The sequence below is a fragment of the Hakea prostrata genome, chromosome 3 (genome assembly GCF_041222555.1).
Source record: "Hakea prostrata isolate BN-2017 chromosome 3, UWA_Hpros_2, whole genome shotgun sequence".
NCBI classification, from domain to species: Eukaryota; Viridiplantae; Streptophyta; class Magnoliopsida; order Proteales; family Proteaceae; genus Hakea; species Hakea prostrata.
This window is the reverse complement of record NC_142602.1, coordinates 49,277,983-49,291,508: the sequence shown is the minus strand read 5'-3', so window position 1 is coordinate 49,291,508 and position 13,526 is coordinate 49,277,983. Positions and strand designations below refer to the sequence as shown.

The 13,526-nt window shown below is 36.5% G+C and overlaps 1 protein-coding gene across 1 annotated transcript; it reads left to right on the top strand.

Annotated features, from left to right (window-relative positions):
* The first annotated feature begins 1,888 nt into the window (after window positions 1-1,888).
* Window positions 1,889-3,307, top strand: LOC149022394 (early nodulin-like protein 9). The gene is made up of 2 exons (XM_089147273.1): window positions 1,889-2,209; window positions 2,616-3,307. Exons 1-2 carry the CDS (start codon window positions 1,999-2,001, stop codon window positions 3,077-3,079), a joined length of 675 nt encoding a protein of 224 aa, XP_089003399.1. The 5' UTR covers window positions 1,889-1,998; the 3' UTR covers window positions 3,080-3,307.
* The last annotated feature ends 10,219 nt before the right edge of the window (window positions 3,308-13,526 follow it).

Genomic DNA, 13,526 nt, shown 5'->3' with positions numbered 1-13,526 from the left:
AAGTCACACCCCGTGGTGTCTGGTGCACCCCTAGCAGTCCTTGGAAATCCGGAATTGTGTGCCAATCACGCTTGGCTGTATTCATAATTGTATCAAGTCTCAAAGGTGAATAATAGTCTTTGTTTGATGGAACAACAAAGACAAGAGAAGTCGGCAAAATATATTTGTTACTTTGGAAAGGATTGGCTCTAAGGGTTGGGCATGGGCCCTGATTGCCCATGACTGTCATTGTTCCCTAATGCTCCTAGTATTGCTAATGGCAGGTTGATAATGATTCAGTGAGCCAAAAATTCCCAGCTATGCTGAAATGAAAAAAAGGATCTCTCCATCTTCAGTTAAACCTGGGAGGCAAATTGGACTGCTAAAGCAAGAGATTTATCATTTTATTGCCCAATTGAAGACACTAAACCCTATATTCTGCATCTATTTCTCTTTATCAGAAGGGGCAAAAAGTTTTCCTGGAAGTCAACCTTCTTAGTATGGTGAGGTTTTGGACCCTTGTGTGTTACAAGCCCCACAAACAAATGCGGTGCCCTTTAATCACATTAGCTGCCTCCAGAAGGCTGGGCTCAAGAGAGTGAGCCTGTGAGAATGAGAAACGATTTGACCCGAGCATGTTTGAACTTTGAACTCCACAAATTATGCTGGGTTACCACGCAGTTCAATGGAAAGATATCTTGAATCCTTGGGATGCGAAGTAATAATAGGAATCTAATGATGATATCAACTTTGGAATTCCCCTGAGAACAGGGAAAAGAAAATAACAATAAATAAATAAAAGAAAAGAATGTTGAAAAGGGTGAGAAGGCTTTTTAGGCAAGTTGCAAAAGGATTGCGCCAATGACAAATGAAGAAACAATTTCCAAAATGAAAAGATTTATGAGGAATTGATCATTTGTATCGGTAGATCTCCATCCAATCAAGTTGAAAGTACTAAATTTTGGGGAAGTTTCAGTGCGATTCCCTGGAAAATCGGCCAAGGATCCATTTGATAATTCATCAAACTGGTGTTTATTGTTTTGAGAAAATAAAAAGTGTAAAACCCGTCTAATGAAACTGCTTTGTTTCAGGTGATTTGTTGCTGCGTCGTCTGTTTCCCGAAGTAAAAGTTAAGAGTGGACTAGGTTTAAGTGAAGAAAGTTTTAAAAAATGATATTTATTGAATTTGGCATTTCAAACACAAGAACTTTGCTAAAACTCAAGTGATAATGTTTTTATTTTCAGAAGCAAGTTTTATCAAATGCCTATAAAAATGTTCTTGCTTTCAAGAATGCTAGAATTGTTTTTATTTTTGTTTCTGGCGTTTTTCAAAAGTAGAAACACCTCGTAGTTTTGGAATGGGACCTAGAATTAATGTACCTCCAGAGATCAATTGCAGGCTTCATACAGTGGGGTCCAAAAGCGCCTTTTGTGTGAATTCACTGTCTTGTTTGTAGTAAAGTGCTGATATAATTTGCAGTTTAAAGTTTTGAATTCAAAATGGTGGAAGATTGTGAACCTGATGTAACAACTTAAAGTTATATTTTTATCCGAATTAAAGTGAGAGAATATTGTTATCTCTAATAAACAATCTCTAAGTTGGGTCATCATGCAAAGGAAAAAAGTGCTTGTCTGCTTACCTCATTGGCCAGCATTGATAAAATTTCTAACCTGATGAACAAGGCATGGATATTCTTAATTTGCTCAAGCAAAGCATAACCCCATTCAGAAGGTTGCCAAGTAAATGCAAAAGTGCTCATGAACCATGAGGCTCTGAGAATAAAGCAGCTTATGCTTTGGACTAGAAGCTAAGATATCCAGACAGCAAAGAGGAATAACTAAAGAAGCAAAAGCTTCACTGCCACAGATTGTAAAGCTCCTGGGTGTGCAGAGGTTCTATAAAATCCCACTAACCATGTTACCTTTCCTGTCAAATCTTCTCCTTTGAACCAAGTAGCACAATAGGTCTTCGGCTGTAAGTCTCCACTCCATCAGCTAAAGATCTACTGTTCTCTTGCCATGGCCAACACCATTCTAAGACTCAAACACCATAGAGAAGCATTTCATGCTTTCTGGCTCTTTAGCACTCTTCTACTGGCGATGCAAAGCGCTGATGCAACCGATTTCAAGGTTGGAGGTGACAATGGTTGGACTGTTCCAGCTGATGCAACAGCAAACACCTACAATCAATGGGCAGAATCGAAGCGGTTCCAAATTGGAGACTCTTTATGTAAGTTGAACGATTGATTTTGTTGGTTTTTCTGATGCAACACTAATTTCTATATGTGAAACTAATCAATGGTGGTGAATGTGCAACTTTATTTTCTTACCGAATAGATATTTATTTCCAGAATCATAAGGAGTTGAATTGGAATACTCTGCATCCGGCATTCCCTTCCTTCTTGTAAAACTTCAACCCTCGGATGGAAAGTCTGAAATGGTTTCAGTCCGTGATTCCTTTCCATATGACGGTCAGACGGACAGGAAGGAGGGCAATGCAGGACAGAGAGGAGTTTGGCTAGAATGATATATATCTTGAGCCTCTATATTTTGTGAAATTAAACTCAGAAATGTTTATTGTTTTTTGAAAGCATTTATCAATTAACTGTGGTTGTTACATCAATTTTTTATTGCAGTGTTCGTTTACCCAGCTGACAATGACTCAGTGCTTCAAGTAAACAAGGCTGACTATGACAACTGCAGCTCAACATCACCCATTGAAACACATAAAGACGGCCACACTTCAATCAAGCTTGAAAAGAATGGTCCTTACTACTTCATAAGTGGAAATCCAGAAAACTGCCAGAAGAATGAAAAGTTGGTGGTCGTGGTGATGGCAGATCGGAGCAACCAATCTTCTACCACAAACCAGACGAGCCCAGCATCTCCTCCTTCAAACCAGACAAGCCCAGCATCTCCTCCTTCACCTTCAGGTGTTATTGAGAATGCCCCAGCTCCTGCTCCCGTTGGAGAGATTGCTCCCTCCACTCCTAGTGTGGAGTCTCCTAGTCCCACTGCCAGTGGATCTTCTTCGATGTTCGTGAATGCAATTGCATCTGTTGCAGCTTTTGCTGTTTCTACTTTGTTCTCAGTCCTGTAATTCGTTTGAGTGGTTTCTTGATTCCATCATCTCCTTAACAAGTTTCTGTTAATTTTTCTGCCACGGATTTCCAAGTGGCTTCCTTGGTTTTTCAGTATTTTTTTTTGGTGTGGTTGGAAAATAAGATTTGGATAGACAACATATAGTATTTGGTTTCTACATCAAATGTATAACGAATAAACTAAACTAATAATTGTTCTGTTTGTGTGAAATCATGTCTGGATATCTTTCCCTTTCTCTCTTTCTAGAAGTGAAGTGAATGGCTGCATAAAGATTGAATTGGACTCTGATAAATTATTTTGTTTGGCTCGAAATGTACCGTGTCAGGCACAAAGCGCCATATAATAAGATTCGATACTTAGGTAGTGAATCGAAAACTATTGAGGGTAGGGGTGTTAATTTATAGACCAGACTGTTAAGATCGAATTGTACCGGCCCGTTATAGCACTAGCCAACCCAAACCAAAGGGGGGCTACCAATTGAGGGATCGAAAGGCAAATGGTTTCGAGCTGGTTTGGGCCAACCAATTTGTGGCCTGTTCGCTAACAAAACTAAATTCCTAACACGTTAAAAACCCGTTATAAAAAGAAAGAGATAAACAAAAGCTTTTATTCCTATATATGCCATAGGGTTTATCTACTCAAGCTTGTTAACCATTATCGTATTTGCTAACTAAGCTAATTAAAGAAGTAATGATTAAAAAGTGAGTAACAAAACATGATTGTTGAGCTCTATCTTTGGAATTCACTTGTGTTTCTAGTGTTTTAGATGGCTACTCAGCAATCTAAGGCTGACCCCAAGTAGAGAGACTCCCTACTCAAGTGACCTTTAACTGAGTAGATATGCTAGTAGAACTTATATGTAGGATGGATTAGGGTTGTATTACCCACTTTTATTGATCCTAATTTATATTTTCATAAATAAGAGTCTTTGTTTGGACCTTAAGCCCAAGAGGTAAGACTCAAGACTCATATGGATCTTAATTTGAAATGGGCTATATTGGTTTGATAATAGGTTTTAATGGTTTCAAAACTGCGTCAACTATTGACCTAAACTGTTAGTCACCCGAACCCAAACTGCATCAAACAAGAGAAGAACCGAAACTGCAATTTTGCGAATGGTTTGTGTTTGGATTTGGTGTTTTTCAACCGAAACTGTTAAGGTCAAACCTAAACTGCCCCAAATGAACCATTGGGCACCTCTAGTTGAGGGGCTTATTGGTTAGTTATGTAGTTTTGTGAAATCACACCAGTAAAATATAACTAATTGCAATAGAATTTAATTAAACTCAAAAAGTTAAAAAACAAAAAACATTTCCATAATAGTCCATGATTCTCAAAAATTCACACTATCAATCTCCAAAAGGATTGCAATCAATAACATTCCCAAGTGAAACTACACTAAGGAATAAAATAAATATTTTTTTTCCTTCCTCCTCCATATATCCACCATCCCCTTAGTTGAATTTATCAACCATAGAAGTAAGTGAAAAGTTTTGAGAAGAAATTAGGCAAGCAAAATCATATATAAATCAACAAGGCTATTCTATACAATCACATAAATAATTTTTATACAAAATAATCCGAGCAAATTGCACTAGCACCCCCAAAATAGAGGTTTTAAAGCATTGACACCCCACTTTATGTTTGAAACACCCAGACTTCCCCAATTCATTAAACATATTAGTCCATTTTGTTAGTGTAACAGTTAACCCACTGTTTATTTTTTCTTTAGTTCCAAAAATGTCTTTACAAAAATCTAAGGAAAAAAAAAATCCAACAACAATGTCTTCATCAAATAACCTTTATAGGCATAAGATTTTTTTTTTGGGTAAATGAGAATAAGATTTCATGGAAGGGTATAATAGTCTTTGCGATAATATAATTAATTATTGTAGCAGAAGAGGACCTATGTGTTTTTCAAACATAAAGTGGGGTGTCAATGCTTTAATGCCTCCATTTTTGTGTGCCAGTGCAATTTGCCCAAATAATTTTAATGCATGTGACAAAATGACCATAACATGCTCAACGATACAAATTTGATTCAATTCCACTGATAAATCATGAGTGAACCAACTGTCCTACCAGTCTAGGGACCATGAGATGTTCTATGTTGTTACATGGCCAGGGCATATTACATAGCTCAACATCCATCTCCCCTAAATCATTTGTTTCAAATTCAATGTATGTTCCATGACGTTATATAGTTTGTCTTGTTACACAACTCTAAAATTCCTCTTAATCAAAATATATTGCTTAAACCAAGTTCCTCAAATTCAACTAATGTTCCACGTTGTTTCCTGGCTTGTGCCATTACATAACCCTAACATCCACCAAATCTAAGACAAAATGCTTCATATGCATCTACCCTCAACCATGTGCCTCAAATTCAATGGATGGTCCCCATACATGGTTTGTGCTATTACATAATCCCAACATCCATCTCGTCAAAGACACCAATGCTTCACACAAGGAGACAACAACGCAATAATGACTATGGCATGCTCCGATATGATATATGCAACTAATATACCAATGGCATGTTCATTTCAATACAAAATCATAACAAAAAAATTTGTAAATGTATGACACAATAAACTATTAAAAATGGAATATTTGCAAGAGTAAGAATAGTGATGTGACACTCATCAAATCAAAGAACACAACTCAAAACCTAATATACTGATAACTGGTCGATCTATAGAACACATAAAACAAGAACTGCATTCTGTATGCTAAAGATCAAATATTAAAATAAGATTGATCACCTACTAAAAATCATACTGATAAAGTATAAGAGTGTATCTACAAATGTGGTCAATTGGAATTTCCTCCCAGAGATAAAGGGCTTCATTCTAACTTTGTTTGTTCCTCTCCTTGATTCCTTCACTAGGTTATCAAGGGGCTCCCAAAGTGATGGCCTTAGCATTATGGACGAATGCACAATCATGAAGAATAATATAAACAAAAACATACTCACAATATCAAAGAATTTACCATGGTTCAGCAAAATTGTCTACGTACACCCAAGAGAAAAAAGAGATTCCACTATTTCTTGAAAACCTATTTACACCACTCTCACACCTTACAAAGTGCTACCCTTTCCTTGCTTTGTTACCTAGGTTGTGCTATAGAGGCATAATTATATGGAAACCCAAAACCGTAATCCCCATAAAATTACAAGTTTACTCTTGAACTAGTAATTGACCCAAAACTTGTTCTAGTTACAATTATATCCAAACTTTAGTTACATGGACCTTTTGAATACAGGGCATACCCTAAACAAACAATCTCTCCTCTGTCTTGGCTTGTGCAAATCACTGTTAGGAAGACCGTTGTTGATGTCTACTTTGCAACTACCTTTCTCCCTATGTATCAGTCACAATTTACTGATGGCCTACATCCCCTCTAGGGATGCTTTTTTCTTGACTTCCATCACCTAAACTAGCATGACACGTGTTGGAAAAGGCCATGTCAGCATTGCCACATGGGCCTTCATTAGTTTTGATTATAACAAAGATGAATTACTAATGGTTATATTAAGATGTGTATATTTAGTTCAATATGAGAGCAAGTGGACCAAATCCAACTCAATGTCGGATGCCCAAACTCAAGTCAAGGGCCAAGACCAAGTCAAGATGGACATGAAGTCGAAGTCAAGATGAGCATGAAGAATGGAGTACAAGAAGACTCAAGAACATCAATGAATATCAACTCAAGCTCAAGTAAGAAGACCCAATAAATTATGGCCTAGGACACCTCCTTGCATATACAAATGTAATTGCACTCATTTGCATTAAAACCATGCATGTTTTAAAAATGACCTAGGCCATGTTAGGAGAATGTGGGTGTGTCACACCTCACCTAGCTAGATTCGGTCATACCTGAATCCCCGTGGGAGTGATACACTACAAGATCAAGGTTTAGTGCCAAATCCATATTATCATATGACATAGCATAATCAAAGGATAAGAATAAATCAAAGATAAATATTTAAAGTTATAGAAACTAAATTATCAAATGAGGTTACAGTTATCCATTAACTTAAAGTTAAAAACATAATCTAAAGTTGAGCATCAGAGTTAAAGGAAGGAGTCGTTTGCAATAAAATTCTAGGTGATAATTTAGTTACAGTTATCCATTAACTTAAAGTTAAAAACATAATCTAAAGTTGAGCATCATAGTTTAGAGGAAGGAGTTGTTTGCAGCGGAATTCTAGATTCTTCAATGGAAGACGGCATCTTCACTCTCTATATAAATAAAGGTGAAGATAAAACGTAGGGCTATGAGGGACACTATCGTCTCCAAAGATATCGTCGGATCTCCACTAGTACCAAGCTCCATAGGAGCAATTCGGGCATGGGCACAAAGCTCCATGTGAGTCCACCTCCTTGCAAGTCACTTCATCAAAATGTTCTGCTGACGACAGATCTTCCATTTGAATGGAATCCTCATAACCTGTAGTAAGATCTAATAGAGCATTCACGTAAAAGGAGTGTGTTCAACAAAACTTAGTGAGGTCAACTAAACTACATATCATGCATCTATTCACAATTTCCTACATCAAACATATATGATTTATAATAATGAGATGAATAATAAAATAAATATGAAATCATGCTTCTAACTCTATCATAAGGTCTCTATGGTAGACATGCATTAAGCTATATACTAGTCTCCTTTGGGCAGTCTTAATCACTCTCCCTCAACAAGAGACGTCTATTGGGTTCTCCATGGTTATTGGGTCAAATCATATCAATTCATGGCTAGGGATATAGATCACCACTCTCTCACATCACCATTTGGCATGAGAACTGGCACGTCTCAAGGACAACTCTAGGCCCATATGGTCATACGGTCTTGTACTACATATGGTACGGATATCATTCCTCAATGGGAGGCATCTGTTAGTCCAATATCCTTATGGGATCATCAACGAGAGGCATCTATTGGAATCCATTTCTCAATCCTATGGTCATTCACCTATATATAGGCGGCCGCTCTTGTGGCTTCTCTATAGAAATCTCACATCGCACTGAAAGTGACACAAACCCAAACTCTATACATATGCAACCCTACCATCTCATGATGGCAGTGGGCCTGCTTGATACTAATAGGACCCAACCACTAACATTGAGGGTTAACTGACTTCAATACCCTACCAGAAGAGTAGTAGTACTCATGGGTTTACCCAGCCAACAAATCTAGACACCTATCACTCATGTACTTAGGTCTAAGTTCGTAAATATATAGGATTGCTAGGGTAATGGATGAACCCATTGACCTAGTTGGCATATAAATACAAGAGGACAAGGTCCCAAAATCAACTCCACACATTCGCACCATTCTAATATAACAATTCATGAAATTTGAAAATAGAAGCAAATATAAAACATTACCTTCCGTTCGTGCAAAGTCACACACAATTCATAATAGAATACAAGATATCAAATGATGAAGATTTAAATAACACCATCAATCATACAAGATATGGTTAACTATTTTCCTTACCTTTCCAGCTACAATTAATTTCCAAGTTCCAAAGAATTCCACAAAAGAGAGTGCAATTGACCCAAAATAACCCTAGAAACAACAAAAATTAAATAAGCAACAATCGGGGATCGAATAGGGTCAAAGAGGGGTAAAACACGCACCCAAAATAGGGAGTGGGGGGTTGAGCCACACAAAGCCAGTTGACTGCCCAGTCTAGGGCTTTCGCCATTGAGCTCAATTTCGTTCCCAATTCAAAGTTAACTTGCAATGAGACTTTGGGGTCTTTAATTTGACAACATTAGGGTCCCCAAACTACCTTTCAAACTTCCCAATTGGTTCTCAAACGAAAACTCCCAATTTGGGCTCTTAAAGTCTGCCCGCTGGTGTCTTTAAGAGGTTTGAATCGATTTCAAATGTAAGTGGTTGTAGAGGAACTCTGCCTCTATTGTGCCGAACAAGTCAAGACGTTGTACCCCACACCTGAGGCCTCGACTAGCACTGCAGCCACCCATGGGAGCACATCTACTGCCATAGTGAGCCATCTAAAATTTAAGAGAACAATAAAGGAGAAATAATAAAGATGATGAATAGTGATTTTCTTGAAAAATTGATAGATGGAGTGAATGAAATGTAGATCTGAACTAAAATGCATGGGAAAATGACAAGGATGCAGTGAACAGGGTGAATCTACTAAAATATTAAAAATTTCACGGGCGAATGTGCGGAAAATTTTCAAATCTAGTGTTTGTGAAATTAAAAGTAAGCGCAAGTACACGGTATCGTGTAGCTAACGGGTCGATCTCAAGGAGATATGCCACTTTAGAATTAACTTCTTAATGATAATGCGAGAGTGCAATGATTAAAATTTGTTAATTACTTAATTAAACTAAATGAACGGTCCTAATCCATACATCTAATGTGATCGAATTGAAACGAAAATTAAAGCAAACATAATCAAGGAATAATTAATAAAGGCAGAAAAAACGCGAATAATAAATAAATAAAAATAAAAGGGAAGTGATCCGAGTGTCAGCTCTGGATCTAATGAAGGGGAGTATAATTATAATGACTTTGACCGTGGACCCTTTGCCATAACTTACAGTCCACTGATCAGGGGAACCGATATTAGAGAAAAAGAAATTGCAGAAAAGAAATAATTAAAGCAACAAAAGGAAAGGGAAACCTTAACCAAAGAGAGGCACGACTGTAGGCATCTCTGATCAAGGACCCAGGGGAAGGGAGAACAATAAATAAATGCTGAAAGTAAATCTTAAATTAAGAATATGGAGGGGTAGAAAGAATCGGTAATAGAGGAAGGAGAGAAAATTATTGAAGAAGGTTACTTACTTGCGAATTGAACAAACGATTCGAATCTCAACTAGCCCTAACAACCAGATCTAGATTTAGAATGATCTAGATCTGCAATTGCTAGACCCAGAGAAAAACGAATCTTAAAACTTGAAACTTGAACTTGAATTGCATTACATAGAAAAATTAAACCTAAACATTCAATCTAGAAATTTAAATCTCACAAATGCAAGCAAAGAAAGCTAAACAAAGCCTAAATAAACTGAAGAGAGAAGAAAGAGTGCTTCTACTAAGCTCTAAAACACATCCTCCCTTGATGGAGTATGCTCTCCTTTTATAGAGTTTACATGGGATATGAATCTTGACAGAATTTGAATCAAACTCAGGGGTTCCTATCGACTCAACCAATTAGGGTTTTGACGTACTAATCAGACTGACTTAGAGAGATCAAATGCATAATTCTACCATTGGATTTGAGGATCAAGAAGTCGTGAAGCGCTCCTCCAAAATTCAGCTCGATCGGATACCGGATGACCGTTTGATGAAGGGCTTGATCAAAATTGAATAGAGACATTCAAAAATGGGATTTTTTTTCTTCCTTATTTGAATATAATTCTTTTTCTTCTTTTTCTTTCTTTAATTAAATCACAAATAGGAAATAAGTTATTGAGGTATGCAAGGACTCTTTTCTCCATTTGGACTCTCTCAATAATATCTCTGTAGATTTGATTGATAATTTATAATCTCAGCCGTAGATCAAATTTGCCTTCTTTATCTCTTAAATATTTTGGAGTTGGCCCATAATCACATCTCTAGCCAATCATGCTCCAGATCAGGCCCATTTTCGCATTTGAGAATTTGAATGGACCTCTTGACGTGTAAAATTGCATGATTCATACCCAAAACTCCAAAAATTTTGCTTAAATATTGAAAAGTCTTCAAATCTGCAAAAACAACATAAAACCCAAGGTAGCTCCACTCTAAGTGTGTAAAATGCATGCTTTATGCCCTAAGATTTCACACATAAATGTGCTCATCAGATTCCCCACACTTAGACTAAGCTTGTCCTCAAGCAAAAATTAAAGAAAAATACAAATGCAGGGAAGAAACTAGTGCAACAAAATAAATCCTAACTCACTTTCGTAGGAATCACGGTTACACTTAGCATGTGCAACAAGCCTTTAAAGCACTTTTACCTTTCAAAATAAATCCTATAAGGTCTTTTTTGTTGTTTTTCATTTTCTTTGAGGTAATGTGTGTTCATTTTCGCTCATCAACCTTAAAAAATTATGCATACCACTTTTACCTTTCAAAATAATTAACATCTAAATCCAAGAAATGACTATTCATATTAGTTATGAACGATGAAAATATTTTGGTCATTGATCAAAATAGACTTTTTTGGTAAGGATGATATTGGATTGAACCTTTGTTTTTCATTAAAATGACTGTAATGATGAGAACTATAATCTCAAAAAATCATAATGAACCGAACAATTTGGGGTCATTGATCAAAATAGACTTGTTAGATAATAAAAAGGCCATTCCACTGAGGTTTTATGCCTTTCATTGATGAGAATGTTTTGGTCATTTTTGGACACCAAGCTTGTGTTTTGGAATGTTGATAGTCTTCTTTTCAGATCATATAGCCGACTTCTAATTCATCACTCCCACATCACCCAAGACGAAAAAACAAAAACATCCCTAAATCAAAGTGGCTCAATCCAAGCCTATTTTGAGGTTTTTGGGCTTAAGATGGGAAAGGCAGATTTAGGTCAATCCAAGCCCTATTTAAGGTTTCTGGGCTTTAGATGGGTATTGATTTTGTAGTTTTTGGGAGGTTTTATGCTTTGATACGTAACCTTCGAAGATTAGCCTTATCCCTTTCTTTTCTTATTAATAAATTTGATCATTTACTAAGGGGGAAAAAAACCAATAGAACAAAATTGCATCCTTATTTGGTTCTGAAAAACCTTTTTACTGACAAAAATCAAAATATTGTATTTTGATGAAAAATTAGAAAAAACAAATTATGTCTAAATGTGCTTAGTTAAATTTTCAATTTAATGTCAATTTTGCATCCTTATGCAAGTTGGCTTAGATAATTAAATACAAACACTCTGGTTTTGCTCACTTTTTGAAAGGGAAAATGGTGGACAAAAGGGGAAATTTAAAGTTTTTTGGGCAGCAGTCATCTTTGATATTGGGATTGAGGAAGGTTTGGAGTTTTGTTCGGGCTCACGAATGGTGGTCAGTTGGTGATGGTCATCACATAAGTTTCTGGTTTGACAGGTGGTTGGGGAATTTTACAATTGTAGACTATGTTGGTATTCCTCTGGATCTAGAGGGTCATTTGAAATTGACTGTTGTAGATTGTTTACAGCAAGGGGAGTGGAGGTTTTCGTCAATGGACAATGCCAAATTTCAAGAGGTAGTCTCTCTTATTGTGTTATTTCCTGTTCCTTGTGCTGGTATTGTTGATGTTTGTCATTGGCAAGGTTCAGTGGGGGGAGAATTTAGTTTTCGATCGGCATGGGATCTCTATCGTATAAAAGGGGAACAATTGGAATGGGCAAAGAGTATTTTGAAGACTTCTTTGTAGCCTAGACAACACGTTTTTTGTTGGAGACTTTTTCATGATAGGCTATTTGTTGATGCCTTTTTGACTTGGAAAGGGATTATGTTGGCCTCTCGTTGTAACCATTATGATAAAGCTTTAGAGGATATAGGACATCTCTTTCTTCACTGTTCATTCTCATGTGGATGTGGAGAAGCTTTTGTAGCAAAGTTTGGTTATAGTTGGACAGTAAAAGATTCGATTGTAGAGTCGTTCAAGGTTTGGAAACAACAGGCTTCACAGTCTCCTTTACGGACTGCTTGGATTAATGGATGTTGTTTGCTTTTATACTTCCTTTGGATGGTCCGCAATCAAATCCAGTTTGAAAATTTTAATTTCAGGACATTAATTTTTTCAGATTTAGTACAATTTGACTTTAAAATGGATGGGAGAAAAGTAACTTTTACCATTTTTTTTTTTATGCAAGAAGATTGGGCCTTAACTTTTTGGTCATTGGTGCTGCTCCTCCACAAGAAATTTATTGGTGTCCTCTTGCTGCAGGATGGGTAAAATTAAATATTGATGGGTCTTCTTTGGGCAATCCAGGAGGGGCTGGCGGTGGAGGAGTCTTTCGAAATGAAGTTGTTGTGGTGGTTTTCAATTTCAGTGTTTTTTTAGATGTTAAAACCAACTTTGAGAGTGAATTGGAAACTTTCATTCATGGATTGCATTGGGCAAGACATTTACAAATTACTAACCTTTGGGTAGAAAGTGATTTTAAAGTTATGGTGACTTTAATATAGCAGAAGAAAATACCTTGGTATATCTTTCATCTATGGAGAGAGTTACAAGAATATTTGATGGCTATAAACTGTAAGATTTCACATTGTTATCGTGAAACTAATATAGTGACAGATTTTTTGGCAAATTCGGCAACTAGGACAAGAACTTCTAATATTAATATTCTTTGGTCAGCTTCATTTCTTAATAAACTTGATTTGGATTTGACAAAAAAAAAAAACTTGATTTGGATGCCTCTAGATGTCCTATATTTCGTTTGTGATGAGTTAGCAATTTTCTAATGTGAATA